Below are 23847 nucleotides of genomic sequence, written 5' to 3'. Positions count from 1 at the left end.
TCAGTATATTATTTTCACCTCTCCAAATAAACTTCAACACTACGGATGAAACCTTCATCATAAAAGAGTTTTAATGTAAAAATATATTACTATAACATTATTGTTATATAGTTTCAAAGAACTATCATTAATGTTGTGTATTTGATTGACGATCAAATATATGTATTACTGAGGTATCAATCCTTATTTTATGATTCATTGAGACATGCGCATTTTCCATCTTAGTCACTGTTGTTTCAGATCTGATATATTATTTTGCATTACATGAAACACTTTATTCACAAGAAAAGAAACAATAACATAGATTTTTATAATCCACTGAGTACAGAATCAGACAGGAATCGACAAATCCTGAAAAGGAATAAAAATTTTCTAAGGTTGCATTTCTACATCATGCAATCCTTCTGCACTGCAAAAAGCGACATCATATTCATCTTCTTCTTCATCAGAGTCAGTTACAATATGACGTTTACGATTACCTGGAATATACTGTAAAGTTTTTGAATATGATTTTAAATGTTAACAAAATTAGACAATCGAAAAAAGTCAGTATTCTCGTATAACTTAAATTTTTTCAAGCTCACCTGTTTTTTACTAAGGTCGGCTATGCTACAACCTTACTGTGATTACTATAAAATTCAGGTACCATTTTCCAACAAATTTCAGTATTTCAAAAGCTCTTGGATAATTTTAAAGCAACTTGGTTATTTTTACATTAAACGGAAGCGAAGTTAGCAACACTTGTGAGAAAATTATTATAGCTACTATAGACATGAGCACAATCTTTGTAAAGAAGTTTTGCATAATTTTAATTCTACCAGCACATAAATATTTACTCATTTTAACTCCATTTGGTAACAATACACTCAGAAACACTTATTAAAGTATGCACTTTGAAAGATGCATTTCATTTTGTTGCAGTAAACAATAGGAAAAAAAACCTTTCTGGTTCTGATTCACGCTTTGCATTTCGACAGGTGGACGAAGTTCTGCAGTGCATGGTTCACCAGATTCCAATTTACCAGGACACAAAACTTTTCCCGTTCCTACGGATTTCATAATTCTATAAATTAGGAAATTCGAATATTGGCAAAAGCAAATCTGATTTGTCTAATGTATACAAACTGCGAAATTCTTATCTGCGTGAAAAGAAAGTGCATTAGTGGGAAATAAATTATTACGACATAAGCAAGATGAAGTCATCATCTTGCTTCTTTTATAGTTCTTTTATACTTAAAAATGATGCCCGAAAACTTTTATAGTACAAAGTTTTTATAGTACAAAGTTTAGTACAAAATTTTCATAGTACAAAATAGTTTTTTTTTCATAGTACAAAATTTTTTTTTAACTTTTATAGTACAAAGTTTTCGGGCATCATTTTTAAGCATAGTTTAACTTCCCGAACCTATTAAGGGATAATTTTATTCAGGAAATAAAATCTCAGTTATTTTAACCTACTTTTTCAGTGGTTCAGTAATTAATTAAAGAATCACAAATTTCTTTATCAATTTGATATTGAAACTAGTTATGCTAAAAAGGAGTTGAACAAGCAAAATATATGACTTTTACAAAAACCAACTTCAAACAGCACTGCCTGTGAGAAAAAGTTTTACACATTTTGCAGAAAATTGCTCGGTTCTTCGTAACTATAAATTTGCCACATATAACGCATTTTTCAAGTTGGAGTTCATCTGCATATGAACTGAAGTAATTTTGTAACTCTGCAATTCCTCGGGCACCCAAGCGGATCGTTGCTTCTTCGCTATCCTAAGAAAATGAGAAAATATTGTAGATAAATCATCAATTAGGTTTTTTTTTTTTTTTGAATATTCCAAAATTTCTAATATCAATTATAAGCTGAGCAACATCACGCAAACTTCGTATGTTTTAAATTCTTTGTATCCATTTCCGAAACAAGTTGGCGAGTAAGTTTGATTTTCACATTATGATAAAAGTCAGATCAAGAATATTTTTGAATATGAATTCAAAAAAGTACCCAATAAAGTAACAAAAGACTTTGAAAAAATGACATACCATCACTAGCCATTTATTTGAAATGTAATGCTGCAGAAGATGCTCCTCATCTACTTTTTTGCCCTGCAAAGCATGCACGAATTTTAAAGTTTGCTTTTTATTTATATTATTATGGAATCTGAAACCATAAAGTCAGGAAGGGATAAAAAATGTGACATATAACTGGAAAAAGTGATGAGATACTTTGAAAAAAAAATACAGTATCGACTCAGATATAAAATAAATTGAAAACTCTCGATATAAAAAGTCATGTGCAAACCTTCACTAATAAATTTGAAGCGATCGATAATGCTTCGTGTTTCGAAATTTCACCATTCTCACTGTTGCAAATAGCGTTTACCCACAAATGGAAGAGCGTAATTTCGGTTTGCGTTAAACCATATGCGTCACGTAAAAAATCACTTGATCTTTGGTCGCTGAGCTGAAACAACAAATAAACCACTTAGTCAATAATCAATAATAGGATCAGAAGATGATTTACTATGAGTTCGACTTGTAACTTTTATCAGCTGATGCATTAAATTTATTAATTCGAGTTAAAATCTTGTTAGTGATATCCAAAAATGACACTGAAATGAGTAAAAATTTCATGTCAAGCCCACCAATACAATATAACTGTTCTGGTCATCATATTCATCGTTTGTTTGTATCAGTCGAAGTTTAAGTAAACTTAGAGCATTATTGATAACCACTATTAACTTTTCAGTAAGTGCTTTTTCTTGTTCATCATCTGGTTGAGTAACACTATTACCTGAAAACTTATGCATCTAGTCTGATAATATAAAAATCATGGGATAGTATGCTATTACTATCTCTACGTAGATTAATAAAATCTGGTAAAGTACAGAACTCTTGAGAAGTCATGCATAGGCTTCATTATATTAAAGGAAGAAAAAGAGGATAAAAAATATACTTTAACTCAATTACTGCCATAACAGAATCTTGTTATCATGTCAAATTCAAAATAATTTACCCTGGGAATCATAGACTTGGACATACTGAATAAATTTCATATAGAAGTAATGAGCCTGTAAAGAAAAACTATTTTATTTATATATTAATGATATTTTAAGATCAGATGTAAATCATGAATCCATCATAGCTACAGAAAACAGTAATGAATTAAAACTATAACCAAGGAATATATAATCAACCTTACTTGCAAGATGCCATGTTTAATGATAAGCTGTACAAGGTGCTTATGTGGTATACTGTAATTTTCAACAATCCTTTGCAAAATTTCCAATGAACTTGCATTTGAATGCCCACTCATTCTATGTGATCAATGTAGATTCAATATATTGCAAACCAGCACGAATAAAATCAAATGAGAATTACATCTATTGAAACATATGCTGAAATTCGAGAGTGGCGCATGAATCAAAGATATAAATTTCGAATGAGTAATGTTACAGTTAAGAAAAAAAAGCAAACTTTCAAAGAATTTGCCTACTTAATTCAATCATACAAAGATAAATCTTGAGTTAGTCGACTTACTAACTATCTGAAGCTAATGTGTGATTGATGGAAAAATGAAGAAATTTTATAAACATATGACAAGAATGTTTAAAGTATTTTGGCAAAAAACATTCTTTTAACAAATCTCTATCATTTACGTGTTTTATTAGAAAATTTCATTTGTTTAATGAAATGAATAAAAACAAAGGATGAATGAGTAATAACAATCAATTACATTTTTAAAACATAAATGAATATCTGACATATCCACTAGTAGCTCAGCGGTAAACTAATTCCATTGCATATTTAGAAGTATTTTGTTCAAATTCTGATGCTCTAGCTTCCTTCCTTAACTACCCGGCAATCTGAATAAAAACACTTCCAATGGAGGTATGGGGGAAACGAACCCTCTGATGTAAACGAAGCACTCTACCTGTGAGCTATTCTCTCAGTTACCCACTGATGCACAAAATTACCCATCATCTAACCAGATATAAGCATAACAAAACACTTTTAAGCTATGGAACCCATAAAATGAACTCGACTACTTACAATCTGCACCGATTTTTGATAAGCCAAACTTGGTTCATTTAGAAATTAGCTACGCCTTATCTTTCATCAGGCAAAATCATAAATATTCAACATAAATTTAAAAAAAAAAAAACTATTTGATGTAACCAATGATGGGTAATTATGTGCTAGTAGAGGGGTACCTTAGACTATGCAAAGACGATATTTCGGCTCAGTTTAGAAAATTCAATATTTACTTTCAAAAAAATATCGAATTTCCTTAAAATCTGCTACAAAGATAAATAATCTATCAAATTAATCAAAAGCAGAAATCAATGAGAAGCAAAAATGCAAGAGGTTAATAAATCTGATAATCAACATTTTGAAAACATACAACAATAACAATTTACAGATATGCAATAATATTATTTAGTTAAAATGAACGCAAACCTGGTCAGTCTTCTTCAAATCTTTCATGTATAACAAAAGAATTGAAGTGATTTCGAAAATTTCCGTCCAAATATTCATTGTTACATTAATTGAAAAGTGTAAGGTACAGAGAACAAACATGAATGTATCGAATTTTAGCTGCCTTTTAATAAAGTGATGAAAGTGAATTAATTTTCTGTCCAGTTCATTAGTAATTAATAAAAAAACTCGAAGAAAAAAAAAAAAAAAAAACTTTAAGAGAAAGCAAAACAATGCAAAAATGTTTGCCAACAACGAAACGAATGTGTCAACAACATGGACAAGAAGGATCACAAAACATCTTTGTTATTTATTATAGTAAATAAAGCTATGACTGTAGAAGTTTAAAGAAGCGAATATGTCACCTTCATGCAAATTTTCTGAAGGGAAACTTCAGAGCAAAGCAAAGAGATAACCACTGCAAAATTTTTAATTACTTAAGTGATTGATGAGCACATTTGCTATTCTCGAGAAACAAAACATATAAAAGTGAAAAAAAAAAAAAAACGCAGGACTGCAAAAAATGAAAAAATGTCAACCAGGAATACATGCAACATAATTTACAATGAAAAGAAATATTAAAAATTCAAATTTCTTACGCTTGCTACTTCCCAAAAAAGAAATGAAGGAAAGCTTTGACAAAAACTTTCACAAATTTCTTTTTTTCTAATCTGTAAAAGTAGAACAAAAGTAAATGCTACAGAAATTTCATTAACTATATTAAATTTCGCAAACGATACCAGAAGAAAAGAATCCTTCAATACTTTTTCTTCAAAAATTGAAGATGAGTATCTAATAAACATAATCATCACGTTTAAGTGGTGATGTTTGAAACAGCCAGAAACTAGGGTAACCAATAATTTATTGACTAACAAAGGCTTATTTGAATTTATAGAAAAAAAAAAATGCATTTCATAGCGTAAAAATGTTTAGATATTACACAATCGAATATGAAAAAGACGAAAAGTTGATGAGCAAATGATGCCTCTGCTTAATGCCGATGTTCTAAAACGTCATCTGAAAGAAGATGCGGTTCTCTCACCTGATTGACCAGCTTCCAGTCTACTTTTTTCATTGCAGTACGGATACGCAAATTTTCATTCATATATCTCAAAGCATCAGCAGCAAATGATAGAGATTTTAGACTGGGCAATGACTCCTTATTCTGCAAAAAAAGTAAGCTATTATCATATAACTCAGTATGTATTCTGCTGTTACTAAACATTTTTGTAGTATATTATTTAAAAAGTAATCCAAAAAGTAATGTATTTCTTCAGTAATCAGCTCATTTCATTTCCTATCAAAATTTATGACTTAATCAAAACGAAGTATTTTGTTGACATTACATAAAGTTTCCAAAAGCTGGCATATTCCATGAAATCCACAACTTATTATATCAAAAAGATAATTGGGCACATTGCAGAGCAACTATCATCAAAACACATATGAATTATAAAAGAATATAATGTGCTCTTATGCATCACAAAATCTACAAACCTCAAAAACTTGTAAAACTTTATGTACAACCCAATTACTGATGGTGTCACAATCACTTTTCATTTCCATTATTCGAACCAGAAGACATCGTCCTAAAATGTTATTTAAAGGACCAAATTCGGCAATTCGTCCCAACGAATCATAAACTGTGCCAAAAAATTCGGCCCACAAATTTGATGAACCATGTTGATAACTTTCTGGTATAAAAAGCCTCACTTGTACCTGAAAAAAGGAAAAAACACTGATAAAGAAATAATTTACCTGGAGTATATTCAAGTATATTCCGCAATAATTCTGCTTTATCATTTCAGTACAGTGCAACATCAATGCTGAACTATTAAAAAACGGCAGTAGATTCGAATCATTTTGGAACAGTTGAATACTGAAAATCCTTTGTTTTGAATCAATGTTTTGCAACAGCTGGGACAGTTACCGAAACGATAGTCCTGTACGGTCGTGTAGGATAAATTGGATTGATGACGCACCAGTCTTTTGCAATATATTTACATCTTCCTAATTCATTCTCTCCTTTCAAACATATATCATTCACAGGGCTGAAAAATGAGATTATCATTTTTTTGTTATAAAGTTGCTTCCAGAACATCATTAAATCATGATTATCTGAAATTCCTCAAAAGACAGAAAGATAGCAATAGTGGAGAAATTAAGGCTTGAATATTTGTCTATATCGAAATCTTACAAACTCAAATCTGGAGAGCAAAACTTACGATGGTATAAATTTAATCCATTCACCATGTGATATGCGCTCATCAAAATACAAGGAAATCACACCTCTACCAAGTACTGATGACCAAACAAAAGCTCTTCCATTAAAAGAGGATGTTATCAAACCAATAACTGTTTTACATTTATTCATCTTTTCTTCTACCTCTGCTCCTTCTGCTGAAGTAGATGATTGAAAGTCAAAAAATTGTTCCTGCAAAAATAACCTTTTTTTCACACCTGATTTTATGCTTTCACTTTAATTTGTTTTCCCAAATACACTGTAAATAACTGGAAAAAAAAAAACTCATTTTTGGTACTTAAAACAAATAGAAATTCTATTAATAACTATTTTAACTATTTTTTTTTAGTTAGTTCAATAGCTGAATAACTCTTGATAAAAGAAAAATGAAATCTTAAAAAAAATGAAAAAACAGATATTATCGAAATATTAAAATACAATAAACATAGGCAAAAAAAAAAAAAACCTCTTACCTTAAAAATTTTAAAGAATCAAAGTTGATCATTAAAGGCAACCTAATCACATATCATTAAAATTTTATTAAAAAAATCATTAAAAGTTTACATTAGCAAGCTTACTTTGCTAAAATATGACTGCTGCGTATTGGTTCGTTGGCGTAACTGATTATGTTCTTGCAGTTCACTGGAATCAAAGTCACCGCTACTGAATGAATTTCTAGTGGTATATGTAGTAACATCAGAACAATTATCCTCGAATGTACTGTTCGACAATTTCATCGATGCGTTATATCCTGATGGAAGACTATGTACTGATGAAAAACGTTCCAAAGATGCTTTCACTATTTGCTCGGGAGGTTCTTCGCCAATATACCAGAACGTTTTGTATAAGTGTTCAAGATTTGAAAGCGCATGCGGAATTCTGAAATATAGTTATTTTTATATAAATGATAAGAGATCACTAGTAATTCTAAAATATTATATATTTATATAAATGAAAGATTAATAGTATCCTGTGCAATAACTTTTCCAGAAATGATTGCGCTGGCTATGTTTTTTTAAACAAATTTCGTTATGCTTGAAGTTAGTTCCTATCATCTCACACACTTGCTTCTAAATATGACTTGTAGTAAGTTAAATAAATGTTTGACTAAAATATTTAAAATCTCAACAATTTTTCCTAAAATACTTCTAAAAGATTAGTAAGAATTAACCTGCTTCTTTTCATATATATATATATATATTTTTTCATTTTGTTTGAATGAAACAATCTGAATTTCAATAAAAAAAAAAAAGGAAGATGTAAGCTGACCTTTCAACCCACACATTATAATCATAGTTTTCATCCAAATTCGGGAAATTTTGGAATATTCCAATAACTCCTAAATCATTTGAATGAGCTAACAAATTACAACCAGAAGCACCATTGGAACGACATGAGATTTTCGTCTTGACCTGAAGGAAACAGAAATACCTACAATTTCTTAGCCACAGGAGATAAAAAGATCCAAAAACTTATTTGTTAAATACCTTTTCCGTATTTTCCTTAAAGTTTTACAAAATCTAGAAAGCTACAACTCCAATACAGTTTTTGAAACAATTTAAAAAATATTAAAGAATCTCATCATTCACTCTTGAAAACCAAAACATAAAGAAACAAAGTATTTCCACTCACCACAACATGTCCATGTTCATTTAATTTTGTCGGCAATAAATTTGGAATATCAATAAAATCATCAACAAAACTGCTGCCACGCTTAATGCTGAAGACAATCCAATCACCAACTGATGGCAACCATTCATTCGGAGGTACCAATCTTTTATCCAAGGTAGCTTCTCCACCAAGACTTTTCGACCACACATAAAGAAATTCACTTTTCGACCTTGTTACCAGCCCTTTATACAACATCCTGAATATCTCTGCACTTCAAAACATTAGAAAACAAAACATATCATTAAAATTAACCTATGACAAGTGAGCAATAATGTTAGATAAGATACATTTGTATGATATGTGTTATGAGAAAAACTAAAATTAAGCTAACTTTAAATCATAATAATCTAAATTTCTACAATTAATAAAGCAAATTGATTTATCTAAAAGCAAGAGAGAGAGAGAGAGAGAGAAAGAGATGTATGAAAAATATCTAAATGAATAAAACTTGCTTTAATTTATTTATTTCAAATCTGAATTAGAATTGAAATCCTTCCATGAATAAATTAGCCCTTTAAAATCAATAAATTTGAAAATGGAAAAGCAAATGGAAACAACAGGAAACAATCTTTTCAAACTGCTAAACAAGTGCATTGTGCAACAGTATATCTCTTTAGCAGAAAATGGTTGATTCATTTTTTAGTAAAGAAATTTGTTTCGAATGAATTTGTTAGCTTTAAATTTAAATTACATTTATTTATTTGATTATAAATTCATCATAGCATTTTAAAATCTTTACTTTTCAACAAGATATCAAATTTAGATTATCAATTTTGTTATTGTTGTTGTTTGTTGTTTGTTGTCAAAGTGTATCATCATCATTCTTCTTTATTGCTATTGAAATTTCTACATGAAATTTAAGTAAGAATTGAAATGATTTTTAGATTAATTAAATGAGTAACACTTATAAAAGAAACAGAAATGTATAGGGAAGTACAAATAACTATGAAAGTGTTAACATTCATCTTATTTGCTTAGCTCTCGACAAAATAATGCAAATTAAAATTGCAATCACTTTGAGTAATTCAATATCTAAAATAATTTTTAATTGTTTATAATCGAAATTCGTTTTTTGATGGAATTTTATGTGATTTTAATTTTAATTTTAATAATTTAAAATTGTTAGATTTTTCTTCAAAATCTTGTTTTCTATGAGTAATATAATATTGATAAAATAAGAAAACAACTTTTTTTGTTTTCATTCTTTTTCAATACACATAAATATATCATAGAACCAGTTAGTTTCAGAATAGAAAGTAAAAAGATTTGTAAGTTTTCCAAAGATCAGCAATGTTTCGTTGTCTTCTCTTTTCTTCTTCATAAGCTTACGGAGATATGAAGGTATTACTGGTTATTAATATTTACTCATAAGCATTCAAATATTTACATTTCGTTGAGGGAAAAGTACCCAGAAATTTAAAGTTAAGCCATAACCAGTTGACAGTTGACAAGCATTTCTTTGGGACAAAATTTTTGATCACATAAAAGCATTAGTTATTGCACAGTTGCAGTTGACAATAGCAACATTTATCAGTTTGTTAGCATTGAATTGAAAAAAAAAAAAAAATTTTTTTTCTTTTTTTTACTACAATTTATTATTAATTGCTAAATGATTCAACATATCGCTATCTTCCTAAGCACAATTTTAATTGGTAATTTTAATTTTAAATTTCATTCTATCACTTTTAATTATATATCACTTGTAAGCAATACTATTAAGCATATTCCATCAATCATATTAGAATAATATGATTTAATGATACTAAAATAAATTGAATATGCTTAATTGAAATTGAATAAGCTTATCAATAAGCTGAAATTATTAAGGAAATAGACTAATTAGTTTATCATTATCAATTTACACTAATGATTCTCTCAAACACTATTAATGGTGTAAATTTTCAGTTATCACTGCACAACCATGCTGTCCATCACCATCAGGTGAATTATCAAATAAAAGATCGATCAATATTTTAATTCCAGTACCATATCAGTCCCCATTTGTTGGACTAAGTGGTGGTTCGGGAGGTGCATTGGGTAGTTTGGGAGGTGGATTGGGTACTTTTCAGAATCCTTTCTATTTTGGATACTTCACTCGATGTAAGTTTATCAATTTCTTGAAATTTTCATCTTAAAACATATCACTTATCTTACAGGGAAAGTTAAGTTTAGTTAAAATTGATAAAGGAAAAATAAAGATTATAGTAAAAAGAAATATAAGTTTCAGTATGGATGTCATAAAATATCAGTTAATGTTTGTTCATTTCGAAATTGAATCGATAATTTGAAATCGTTGTTTCAATAACAGCTATAAAAATAATTTGGATATTCCGGTTTATTATATTCCGGAAATTCGAAATAAAATATTTGATCATAAAAACAATGCATAAATAATTGGAATGCTTTTTTACAACTAAGACTTACTTAAAGGGGTACGAAATTAGAAATATGATAGTATTTAAATTAATAATAATTGATTGATATTTTTTGATGATTTCATAAAAATATCTTTTGATTGATTGAATTTCAAGATCTTGGACGAGCAAGCGCAAATGGAATGTGTCCAGCCGGAGTTAATATTAACGGTCATTGCTGGTATGATAGTATTGGAAACAAGAAATAATAATTTCAATACAATTGAAAATGAGAAATGTAAACTGAAGAAAGACTGGTCTTGTACATAATGATTTAAATTTTTTATCAGTTGTTTTTAAATTTCATTAATTGTCGAATTTTAATTTCAGTTATATTGAAATTTATCCTTTTTATGTATTTTATTTTGTATGCTTTTCTTTTCTTTTTAATAACAGTATCCGGAAGATATGATCTGAAATTTTCATAGCATATGTTAGGCTTTCTGTAATTTCCTGATTCCTAATTCATCCATGTTTGCATTCAGTTTCCAAAAAAAAAAAAAAAAAAAAAAAACACATTATAATCTTTGCCTGATTTAATCAAGAAGAACAAAAAATGAATCTTTCTCGTTTATCTCAAGATTTATTATTCTGATACTTTTTAAAATTATCTTGGAGCCAAAATCTCTACCTTTTGGGATCCAAAGAAAAAAAATTCGATCAAGTCGAACTTCGCTTCTTAGAATTAGAATATGAATTTGAATTGTTTTTAATGTTTTAATTTAGAAAATTAGTAGATTATAAATAATCATTTTATTTGGTAATTTGAACTGTTCTTATTGACTTAGCAATATATTTGTCAAGCATTTTAAATGTCTAAAATGATGAGGACTTTCTCTGATCGCATATTGAATGTCTATCTGTTTGTAACTCTATGAGATTTAAATAAAGTTTGGATGTCATTATTTATTTATTTTTTTTAAGAGTATAATTGAAAGCTTATTTTGAACTCCAAATTGTTGCTGCTAATTTGTGACAAATTTTAAAATAAACAAAATTTGATAAGATGTCAAAATAGAATATGAATCTGAAAAAATTCTGAAAAAGCATATAAAACCTGAAATATCTGAAAAAAGCATAGAAAATCTGAAATATCTGAAAAATCTGAAAAAAGCATATAAATCCGAAAAACTTGAAAAAACTTATTAAAAAAATGAATAATTTAAGATATAATTTAACAAATACAAACAAAAATTTGGGAGGAATTAACAAATAAATGATTATTACATTGAATAAATCAAAAAGTATAGTGAATTTTTTTTTTTCTTCGAAATGTTATTAGCATTGAGAATTTTGATATTGCATTACTCTTATCTCTTTATGCACTGATAATAAATAACTGATAAATATGGCAATATTGGATTATTCCATTCAAAATTATGAAAAAAGAAAAATTTCCAAAATTATTACAAAATGAAAACGAAGTCTTGAAGATTCATCATAGCGAGAATTTATTTGCATAGTATTCCTGAAATTCTGACTAAAATGAAATTGATGAAATGGTAAGAAATGGAAAATAATTTTTAATCTGAAAAAGTTTTAATCATATCATTGCATTTAACATGATAGAAACTTCTTAAACAAATCCGTTGTTTTACTAAAATTTATTTTACTGAAAATATATACCGTCAAATAAGAATGCATTATCGATAAGCTGATAAACTGATCGAACTGATGACCAATATAAATATTAACTGATGAGATGGACGAAATTAGCTATTTTCAAGTATCATCAATTTATTTATTAGCTAAAAAATTTATCCACTATTAGATGCTCTCAGATTAAGCTTATAAATCTATATAATTCTTGAAGAAAATGTTGGAATTTAAAAAAAAAAAAAAATAACATTTTGAGGAAGCTGTAATATTATGAAAAATCTACCTTAAGTCTTATTAGAATCAGTACGAAGAATATACACTATTCCTTAATTTTCTCATAAATATCAGTCATATTTATAACTAATATCATACATATTAGAAGAAAGAAGGGGAAAGCATTTAAGAAACAATTAATTTAAAAAAATAAGTAGGAATAAAAATATAAAATGTAAAATTTCTATAAAAACAATTAATGGACTAACGTTTAAGTGTCCTATCTGAAGTGACTACTTATCAGTGATAAATTAGCGAGTAATCTTATCAATAAAACATAAGGCATAAGCAGATAAAGATGATATCATTAGCCACTTTCCTGAAATTCATTTATTAATTTCTATTCACCTATCACTGTCACATGCATCCAAAAAAAAGGAGCATTAATAGAATTAATTCTATTTTTTAAAAATTCTTAAAAATACTAAAAAAATAAACTTGATAAGACAGAATAACATTAGTTTACTTCAAGGACTAAAATATCTGACAGTTTAATTAACCCATCAATAATTCATTTATATAAAAGAATTAATTGTTTAAGTTCAATATTAAAATTCAAAATGCAATAATAAATAATGAAAGTGTTGGTGAAAGAAAAAAAATAAAATATTAGGTACAAAAGTTTATAATATTTATGTTAAAATGAAGAATTTTTTATATTTCACTCAACAACGCCTCTAAGTTTAATAAGTTTTTGTACTTTTTGTACTAATTGTACTTTTTAGATATTTATAATGTTTCATTGAAATATGAATTGTTTGGTAAATTCATTTCAATAATCATTACTTTCCAATACAAGTTAGTTATACATTTTTTTTTCAACAAAAATTTATGTACCATTTCAAGAGTTCAATTTTATTCAACATAAAATATCTAAAATTTGTATACACCTATGAAGCATCAATTGCGCATACAAATACAACTTTCATCTTGTTGAGTATATTTTGATGAATAATTCCAACCACCTATGTAAACAGTTCTTCGTTTAAATTAACGAAGTTTTCACTCCACAATAATATCTCATCGGAAAAAAACGAAAAAAAAAAAAAAAAAAAAAAAAAAAAAAAAAAAACGAAAAACGAAAAAGTGTTCCTGAAATCACTAACTTTGAAGGACGAATTCTTACTAGATAGTAGTACACGATGATGATACATCGTCAAGCATTCATCATTTTCGTTAGCATCTTGACAGGTAATCTTTTTATTTAAATATTTATTACATGATTCATCATCATAGATATAAATCTACATTCAGAATTTCAAGTATTTCTAATAATATAGCAAAAAGATGACAGAATCAGGTGACATGCTAATGATTAGCTAGAAAATCGATTATTTCACTAACTGTTCATTTTTTTTTTTTTTTTTTTTGTGTTTTTCTTATCTAACCAAATATAATTTTAATTCTTTTAGCATAATGATAATAATAGTAATAATTGAATTGAATCCTACAATCATAAATATAAAATAATAGAAATTCATAGCTAAAAATAAAATAATAATGATGAAAACTAAAATACAAATTATTCTGCTGAAATTTCAATTTTTCAGTAACAAATTGTCTGATCTGCTGTTTTAACTGCTACTGTCCATATCCAGGTGGAACAGGAGCAGGTGGTGGTGGATTATCGTTCATTTATCTCATATTTCCGAGCTATGGATATGGTGGATTGAGTAATCTTGGAGGATTGGGGGCAAGCTGTAAGTATTCTAATTAACTTATGCCAGGTGACCAGGTGCATTCGATATGTGTAGAAGTTCTAATAAATCAGAATAATCGCCACAAAATGATTCATTAATTAATAATCAGGCAGATTAAGAGAAATAAATTAAATTATCACTGATGATAAGAAGCAGAGGAATATTTTAACTTAAAGTAATCATTTTAATTCAAAGTAGTCAAAAATATATTTCAATTTTATCAGATGGACCAGCAGTGAATGGTTTATGTCCGATTGGTGTCAACATCGGTGGACAATGTTATGCAGTGGGTGGTTAATCAACATCAAACAGTATTTTAGACTTAGTTAGCCCAGAAAAGATGAAACTTCTATGTCTTATAATATTACATTTAATATGTAATGTTTATAATCATAGTGCAGGGACGATTTAAAAAAATTGAAATTTACTTCATTTTTTTACCGCCCTATTTCATTAATTAATTGTAAATTTACAAATATAACTTAAGAAAGAATACTGAAAATTGTGTAAACTTTCCAAGAAATGATTTCATTCATAATCCTCTTCTTTTTTTTTTTTTTAAATCAACCAAAGCACCGAAGAAAAGTCCTTTTTAAGTGACGTAAAATTTACAATGACAATTAGTGTTTCAGAAACGCAACCTAGAAACTTCTAAAAGTTTACAGCAACCTCACAGCTTGTATAAAAATTAAATTTCACTTCAAATATCAAAGTATATTCGAATGAAATAAAAAGAAAATTTTGAATTCACAATAGAAAATTTTAAAGTGTCTTTTTCAACTTGAAAGTTTCTAGCTTTGAGTTCTACTCTTTAAAATTTAATTTAATTATTATTTGCTGAGGTTAGAATTCCTGGTCATGCTAGTTATTTTTGTCATTTCAAAGAAAATAAATGAAAATGTGACTTTCTTTTTAGCATAGTTAATCATTCATTCTGTATTGACAGAAGTTATATTTTTTGCTTTGTTAAAAGTTTCTTTGAGTTTTTTTTTTTCTTTTTTTGTATTTTTACAAATCTAATAATACTTCAAAATACAAAATATAATAGATATTTGATAATTTTGAAGTGCAAATTTTTCTACAAACATTTTAAATATAAATTCATTGGAACTTCAAATAATATTTATTCAATTTCTGCTTACTTCACGTGTTCACGTGTAAATGTATAAAAAGAATTGTAAATATTACGGTAAAGATTAACAAAAACATTGCAAATAAGAACAGGAAAAGAAATTGATCTTATGAAAGTTAAAGTAAGTAATAATGCTTTTTAATTGTTTAAATTCAAATTACTACATGAAATTCCAACAGATCATTTATCAGATGATAGCAGACACTGATATCTAATCCTTGAATTTAGACAAACAATTAAGCATTTAAGAAGATGTTTTTGATCTCATAATGCTATCACTGTACCATTATGCATATTAAAATTTAAAATTTGAAAAAAAAAAAAAAAAAAAAAAAAAAAAAACTTTACAGAATAACATAGCTTAGTAGGCAATTTTTAGTGATTATTACTTTGCATCAGTATGTAAATTTGCATCCATCCATTCATTTTTTTTTTTGTCCTTTCTACTTCAGAATATTTTACATTTTCAAATTAGTAATATTTGGAAAAAAGCTTAAGTACACTCATTTACTATACTTTAACATTTCAAATGAAGCAAAAACTACCTGGACAATTAGATAAAAAGAAGGTTGACAAGTGGTACAGACGACAATAACTTAGTAAAAGTACCAAAAAAAATAAATAAATAAAAGAACGAAAAGTGCCAAATAATCAATTCAATCAGCTAACTTCCTCGTTCATTATGACGATACTTACCTTTACTTTAAGTGTACTTAGAGAAAAAGTGCAGCATTAATCATCAAAGTTAGCAAATCGTATAGTATCATATTTACCTTGTACTAAAAGTACCAATGTACCTTATATTGCTCATTATACTACCTTGTTATCATTTAGTAATAAGCCAGAAAATCTATAAAAAGACTTGAAAGACTCAAGTGAATTTAATTAATATTTATAATATTCCAGTAATTAATATTTAAGCTATAACGGAACTCTAAGTAACATTATTAAGCAATTAATGTTTAAGTTATAATCAAAACTCTAAGTAACATTATTAAATAATTAATGTTTAAGTTATAATCAAAATTCTAAGTAACATTATTAAGTAATTAATATTTAAGTTATAATCGGAAAGTTTGACTTCTGTCCTATTTGCTTTAATTGAAACAGATAACACTTTCACAATTAAGTTTTCGTTGAAATTTTAGAAATCCAAAATTTTTTCGCTATAATCAAATCATTTCACAAAGTTATTTGTACCTGTATTCCAATTTCATCATTTAGAAAATTACAACTGTTACTAAAAATAGCTAGTAATTAATTACTAAATGGTTCAGTGATTAAACAACTAAAAATTACTAACTTGAGGCTTCGAAAACTATAGTTTAGTCGGTTTTAAAAGGCTGAGTACCACATATGTTTTCAAAAAAATAATTATTTCTTGAACTGTAGAAAAATAAAAAAGGAAACTTACATTAGCAATTATCCAATAATTTTGTTATTTCTCCCACGAAAGATGGAATCAATACAATTCATCCAACTCTTATCATTATTCTAACCAACCCTCAATAGTAAACTTTAATATAAAATTAAAATTAAACTCATCGTAAATAACCATCATAGGAAAACGTTTATAAATTAGATGATCGAGTAGCAAATACGCTCTAATAATCAAAGTAATCAGACAATCAGCTTGAACAATTTTTTTTAATACTTTTTTTTTTGTAAATTTTTTAATATTTTTTTGCTTAATAAATGTTACAAAATTATACCGGAAATGCCGACAGTTCAAGTTTGTCAGTTTAAATATAAGAAAGTCCAAGTTCTGAGATAATTGTTCGTATTTTGCTCAATCAAACAAATTCTTATCATCCTCTCGCAGAACTTATCAGCACAACCTCATTCACATAACTTACTTCCAAATCAGAAAAGTAATCCTGGAGATTTCTTTTTAATCGCATCAAAACACACAGTTTTGCATATTTTAATTGAATGATTGAAAATTTCATCGCAACAACAAATTTATTAAGTGTTATCAGTGAAACAACATAGCACAGGAAACATAATGCAGCATGAGAAATCATAAATAAATTGCTTAAAAGCAATCATGATAAAACTATACTGCAGTAGCACTGATAATCACAATCAAAAAAACATTTTTCTAATTTCAGGAGAAAAAGTATGTTATGCACAACATTTCTTCGAAAGGTAACTTCAACTTAGAGAGAAGGATACCAAAAACATACGGTAAATGTTCTCAAATAGTCATCCATGCAAATTGTGCAAATTATGGAAATAAAAAATACTTGGTAATAAGCTGAAAATTAGGTGATAAAATTAAGCTAAGATGAATGCTAAGTGATTCATTGTGTTGACTCATTTTCATTAATACCAGTGATCTCTCGTCACAAAATTTCCGAGCCAGCAAGTTGTAATCCTTCGTCAATTTCATTATCAGTCCTAACAAACAATAACTAGGTACATTTTAACGAAAAAAAAAAAAATCCCTCAACTCTTTAATTCTGTATGTATTTCTTCTTAAAAAAATTATAAAGGAAATAACCATGTCACGATAGTCAAATTAAAAAGCTTTTGAAAATTAAAGACTACAGCTTGGAAGACATTGCTAAAACTATGCTTTTAGAAAAAAATTTAAAAACTAGAAAAAACTATTCTTCGAATATATTCTGATAGGTAAAACTTACCTTTTTCCATAATCAGTAATGGTACTGGATGGATGTTCGCTAGATTCATCATTATTTGTCACATTTGGTGTCTCGAAATCTTTTAATAACAACGGTTCGAGCACTGGATTTCTATCAATAATAAAGTCGCTTTTATCGTCGAAATCCTAAGCAAAAAATACAAATTTTTAAAAAATGCAAATTTCAACGTCAAATATTTGTTAAAATATATTCATATCTATCTATCTATAATCAACCAATCAATCAATCAAATTTGACTTTTTCTTACTCTCACTTTCTCTCTCTCCCTCACCTATCTACTTATCTAATCTAACAGGAGCTGAACTATAGCTTAAAATATTTTTTCACCTAAAAATATCTTATAAGAAATAGAATAACTAAGGGATTAATTTTAGAAAAAACTGAGATCACTGGAATTTTATTTAGAATTGCTAAATCACTAAGATTTAAACTGCATTTTACATAGCAAATAAAATTGACAGGATAATCGTAAAATTTGAAGGTACCATCTCTTTTCTTTCAAAAGTTCGGCTTTTCAGAACACTTTCAGAATCGCTATTCTTGTTAATGTAATAAGGGATACCAAGTCCATTCATCGAAAGTGAACAAAGCATTTCATTTAAGTCTTTAATCCCAAGTTTTGCACAGAATTCTGTTGACTGAGGATTTCTAGAAAACAGAGAAGGATTTATCGATCTTTCATAATTTCCACAAAAACTTATTTAGAAGTATGCCTCAATTTTGGATAATTTTTACTATTCTCTTAATTTCCCTGAAAAAATCTGAAAAGAAACATAAGCGATATATTTTAAAATAAACAAATTCTAACAGAATGAGAAAATTAAGTTAAAGAAAATTGGTTTCTGTTATAAAAAACAGGAGCTTAATTTTAATTCCAATTAAAAATTTGGACAGCTACCATGACATCTCACTATTTTAGCATTCTTCTTTTTCAAAACACGGTAAAAAAACTGATCATAAACTTTATCATCTTCATATTAAAAAATTTGGTTAACCAATTTACAATTCGCTGAGCTCACCTGTAATACAATTCTTGAGAACTATCATCGATCCCATCTGCTCTATGTGGCCACGCTGTCATCTTAAAATTCCTTGGAATAGTAAAATCCCCATCATATATTTCTTCCACTTTTGTTAGTTCCTCTTCAGTCGGTCTGAAGTCCCAACGTTCACTGCGTGTATGCTGTGACGGCATATAGATATTCTAGAAAAAAAAAAAAAAAAATCTAAATCAAGACTTTTTTTTGAAGTGCAAAAGTGCCAAAACAATCAATTTGGATTCAGTGCGCATACAAAAAAAAATTTTAACACAAAAATAAGGATAAAACACAAGCAACATGTTAACATGCATAAATACTTTACACGGATGGCTTATACACGAAACTCACACCTATCAACAATTGCTTCTGTTTTTAGATTTGCTACGTAAATTTCCTTTTTCCAAGAGTAGAATAAAAAATCAACAAAAAAAGAAAAACTGGAGTACAGGCAATACTTTCATGGAAAATAGATATTCCAATTTATGAAAAAATACACATACGCTTTTGTTTACTGATGTAAGAGGGTCTGTTGCTCTCAGAATTGCTAACCATGTCGGATCATAAGACAGATTTAGCGAAACATTTTCATCAACATCGAATTCTAAGGCCTGAAATGAACAGAAATACTATTCAAAAATAAGAACTTTAAGCGTCGAAAAATTCAAAAAAAATGTTTGAAACAAAAAAAAAAAAAAAAAATGTAAAGAATAAAAACTTCAAACGACTACAGTTACAAACTATATCCTTTAATATTAAGTAAATTAATAAAACAAGCTAAATTTTAGTAACGCTAATAAATACGTGGAAAATTTCTCTATCTATAACCAATGGTGAGATAAAGATTTCTTGAAATTTACATAATGCATATACTCAGTTTACGTTAGAATTACCTGCAGAAAATGCCTTCGTGGAAGTGGCTTATCCAGTGACAGAAATTTGGTTGGTTCAAAATTACTTTCAGGGTCATTTTTATTCAGATGAGGTACCAAAGCTGCAAAAAAACAGTGCATATGTGCTGCCAACCAGTAACGCGGCTTCAATACCTATAAACAGAAAAAAAAAAACTCAATATTTCGACTTGCTTTTATTTCAATAATAAAAACCAAACCTTGAAAAATTCCATGTCGTGAACATCAGCAAGAATTATTAAGAACATTGAATGTCTAGAACCCCAGATATAAGTAGAAACCAACTCAAGTTGCAATAAGAAACAACGTAAGTTATAGATTTTCATCTATGTCATTCATACCTAATCAAACAACAATAACATAAATTGACCTCAAAGTCCGAAAAAAAGATCAGATATGAATTCAAAAGCAATGTTAACCAACTGATAAATGCGATGTACGCTCCACAGGAAGGCAAAGAGCTCGGCAAACTTCAAACCCTTCGTGGCAAGGGAGCAGCAATTTTTTAACCTTCGCACAATTCCAAATACGTCATTATACGAGCGCTCGGAAAACCTGATTGAAGGTTAGTACTAGGAACCGAACCTTAGACTCACTGCTTACTGCAGTGATTCATACCATTACACTTCCATATCTACTCAGAACCGGGAATTCAAAGGAAGAACTTTAATAATGAATTCTAAGTCATGAACCACTAGAACTCTACGTGTCCATTATTTAACTGTTTCCTATTGCTACGTCATCTCAAATAACACATCCACCTACATGTAACAGTGTCATAGAAGCCGGATTTCCAATCGCATTCTTTTTCAAATCTTCTTCAAAATATGGTTTCAACCTCAGTAATTGCTTAACATCGCCGTAATCAGTGATGCCTGCTGGCCAGTCATGTGTAACCATTATATCGATTTGTGGTTCTGAAGTAAACGAAAAGTCTAAAATCTTAACACTACAACCGAATAAGAGACGAAAAGAAGACGGTCAGTCAAGAAAAAAACGGCATGTGCAGCGGCAAAAAAAAAAAAAAAAGAAAAAAACGGAAGTTGAAGATGGAAACAACCTATCTAATTTACCTGATTTCAGACTAATTTGGCCTTAAATGACCATAAATTGCACAGTTACATCAAGAACGTGAGCCTAGCATGGGTATAGCTTATCACTTCAACCACATAAATACCTAACAAAAATTTGATGATCACAACAAGATCTTTGATAAGAAAGAAAATGAGAGACGAAATATATAATAAAATTTTAATAGACTTGTCGCTTAAGCAAAACATATTTCCAAAAACAAATCAATTAACAAGAAGCAATATACCATTTGGATTCCTCGGCTTCAACTGTTTTAAACGAAATATATCGACAGAACGCACATGATACGCAGAAACAACTGCACCATAATCAGTAAATGGCGGACGTTCCCAATGACCTTGAATGAAGTGGAAATTTTGACAAATGAAATTATATCACAATCTGAAACTAGATCTAACTATAGACATATCCTCATAAGTACATTAAATAGAATTTTACATGATATACCAAAGAAATGAACAGTTAAATTATGTACCCTTGTTATAGTCATTTTTATTATAGATGCCCGAAAGACCAGCTATTCGGAGCCCTGCAAATTGCACAACAGATGCATGCCCTAAATAGAAAATTTTTGGCGCGACCCACCCACCATAAGGTAATTCTTGCAGATAACCCGAAGCTTCATGATTCCCTCCAATAAAAATCGTTAATACTGGTGCTTCCTAAAACAAAATAACAAGTAATACAAATTCAAACTTTTTTAGCAAAATTAGTCCAATTTTCTTTTTATTTAATACAACGTCTAGTATATGTTGAATAAAACAGTGTGCACAGAAACAACTACACCACTATAAAAGAAACTCAGGATGTAAAACGTAAACAATTGCCACATATAATTTTAAATAAATGCCACATAATTCAAACAATTCGATATACCTGCAACATTAATTACATGTGCCCTTGATACCACATTAATGTACCTATTACTCATAAGGATAGTTCATACTATTCTGTTCATACTATAGTGTACAATATAACTCATTTTTACCGCAAAATACAGCTTAATCTTACTGATTCGCCAGAATAATAACGATGAAAACTTTGCAAATGCCGATATTTCTCAGGTACATGCATATGCTTCAAATCACCATAGTTTCGAACTGCCTGCAAAAATAAATTAACTTCTTGAAGAATGAAATTAAAGATATATACTCTGCTGTCAGAGGAGTAGTATCAGAAAACAGTCCCCTCAAAAACTGGGAACAATTTCAAAGAACTAAAATTTCTCGATAAATCTCTTGCCTTGATAACAATTGCTGATCATTTGTACTACCATATAACTACTTCTGAAGTCAAAAAAAATAGATTTGACAACCATTTCCTTAGCAGTTCCTTAAAAACTCTGTACATATCACATGATCCAGATAATTCGATATTTCAGTAAGACCAACCATATATATATATATATATATATGTCTTTATACTATCTATTTGCTGCTTCAAAAAAAGTTTCGTTAACACATCTGTCTAGCATTATTAAATAAAAACAACGCAAAAATAGAAAGAGTAACTGTTCTGTAATGGACACAACGTACTTCATAGTCACCGCAGCTAATGAGCAAATCGAATTTATAGCCTTCTCGTCGTTCGATTTCTGCCATTGTTGCATAAATTTTATCCATCTCACCATGCGAACAACCAGCAACCGCTGCAATATTAAATCTGCTACTTGCATCTCACAGCAAACACTATTGTAACAGCAATATTCAACAGCTTTGATTTAACTCCATATTTTCTTATAAGATATAATACTGACCGATATGAATCTTACGACTCAATTTTTGTCGTTTAACAGATTCGGCAACACTTGAATTCGAATTTGCTGAAGTGGATGGCTGCTCCTCAGATGAAGCCCAGTTGTCGTTTTGTTTACACTCATTTCCTTCATTCCCCATGCTGTCATCCATAATCAGTGTTTCAGATAAAAACAAATCAATCTAAATTATAAACAAATATGTGCATACAAATATAAGCACTCCCAAATTTACAGTACTTCCTGCTTTTGGAGCAGCAGAAAAATTCAGGATGATGTAATGATGGTAAGACTTAAAACAAAAAAAGCAAGACGATAAATGCATTTCCTTAAATCAAGTAGCTCAATAAATGAGGGGACAATTTAGCAATTAGCATCACCAGCATCCTTTAAAAACCTTTAAATTTGATGCTTAGAAGTCGTACTATCATCAATGAAATTGTTACAGTGACCATTTGAACAAATGGAGAGAGTGAAAAATAAGTGGCTAATAGTGTTTGCAGACTTATTCACCAAACAAAAATAATTCATAAATCTTAATAAAAATCACGAAAATTCGCACAAGAACTATGATTAAGGCATCTAAAACTACAGATTAGCTGAGAAATTATCAGCTATTAAGAGAAATTGAAATGTTTGCCTATAAGAATTAAATTAAGTTTTCGTCTTATTCCTTATGATGGAAATAAGCAACTGACATTTACGCCTTCTTAACAACAACGCCGAATAATCTCGCTTAAGCTAACCCTATTTCAACGAAAGCACCAATACCGGAAAAAAACATGTCAGATGAGATACAAAATTAACGAAGTCCCACTATGCAAACAATTAATCCGAACTCAAATAAATATTTTTCACTCACAAATAAGCAATCTGTCATTAACTTA

General features: G+C 28.6%; 5 protein-coding genes across 5 annotated transcripts; 2 read left to right on the top strand and 3 right to left on the bottom strand.

Moving 5' to 3' along the window:
• Nucleotides 1-372: 372 nt before the first annotated feature.
• On the bottom strand, nt 373-3307 carry Bm11114 (Zinc finger, C2H2 type family protein; the record flags this gene model as incomplete). The annotated part of the gene is made up of 8 exons (XM_001896072.2): nt 373-479; nt 942-1063; nt 1580-1767; nt 2035-2097; nt 2294-2455; nt 2637-2785; nt 3008-3062; nt 3194-3307. 8 exons carry the CDS (start codon nt 3305-3307, stop codon nt 373-375), a joined length of 960 nt encoding a protein of 319 aa, XP_001896107.2.
• A 2154-nt stretch (nt 3308-5461) lies between these two features.
• Bm11113 (Zinc finger, C2H2 type family protein) lies at nt 5462-8578 on the bottom strand (the record flags this gene model as incomplete). Its single annotated transcript, XM_001896071.2, has 7 exons — nt 5462-5635; nt 5968-6189; nt 6401-6521; nt 6696-6904; nt 7291-7591; nt 7982-8124; nt 8345-8578. 7 exons carry the CDS (start codon nt 8576-8578, stop codon nt 5462-5464), a joined length of 1404 nt encoding a protein of 467 aa, XP_001896106.2.
• Nucleotides 8579-9992: 1414 nt separating this feature from the next.
• On the top strand, nt 9993-11006 carry Bm719 (Uncharacterized protein; the record flags this gene model as incomplete). The annotated part of the gene is made up of 3 exons (XM_043079862.1): nt 9993-10035; nt 10289-10483; nt 10915-11006. 3 exons carry the CDS (start codon nt 9993-9995, stop codon nt 11004-11006), a joined length of 330 nt encoding a protein of 109 aa, XP_042935796.1.
• A 2805-nt stretch (nt 11007-13811) lies between these two features.
• Bm11112 (glycine-rich protein Tfm5, putative) lies at nt 13812-14667 on the top strand (the record flags this gene model as incomplete). Its single annotated transcript, XM_001896070.1, has 3 exons — nt 13812-13860; nt 14220-14369; nt 14594-14667. 3 exons carry the CDS (start codon nt 13812-13814, stop codon nt 14665-14667), a joined length of 273 nt encoding a protein of 90 aa, XP_001896105.1.
• A 3179-nt stretch (nt 14668-17846) lies between these two features.
• Bma-dbr-1.1 (Zinc finger, C2H2 type family protein) lies at nt 17847-23114 on the bottom strand (the record flags this gene model as incomplete). The annotated part of the gene is made up of 12 exons (XM_043079861.1): nt 17847-17901; nt 18147-18292; nt 18653-18815; nt 19187-19371; nt 19708-19815; nt 20098-20250; nt 20881-21032; nt 21434-21544; nt 21683-21869; nt 22219-22311; nt 22743-22855; nt 22964-23114. The coding sequence occupies 12 exons, from the start codon at nt 23112-23114 to the stop codon at nt 17847-17849; spliced, it is 1617 nt and encodes a 538-aa protein (XP_042935795.1).
• Nucleotides 23115-23847: the final 733 nt, after the last annotated feature.

The sequence above is a fragment of the Brugia malayi genome, assembly GCF_000002995.4.
Source record: "Brugia malayi strain FR3 genome assembly, contig: Bm_v4_Chr3_scaffold_001, whole genome shotgun sequence".
NCBI classification, from domain to species: domain Eukaryota; kingdom Metazoa; phylum Nematoda; class Chromadorea; order Rhabditida; family Onchocercidae; genus Brugia; species Brugia malayi.
Note: the sequence above shows the minus strand (reverse complement) of the source record. Positions and strands in the feature narration are given on the sequence as shown.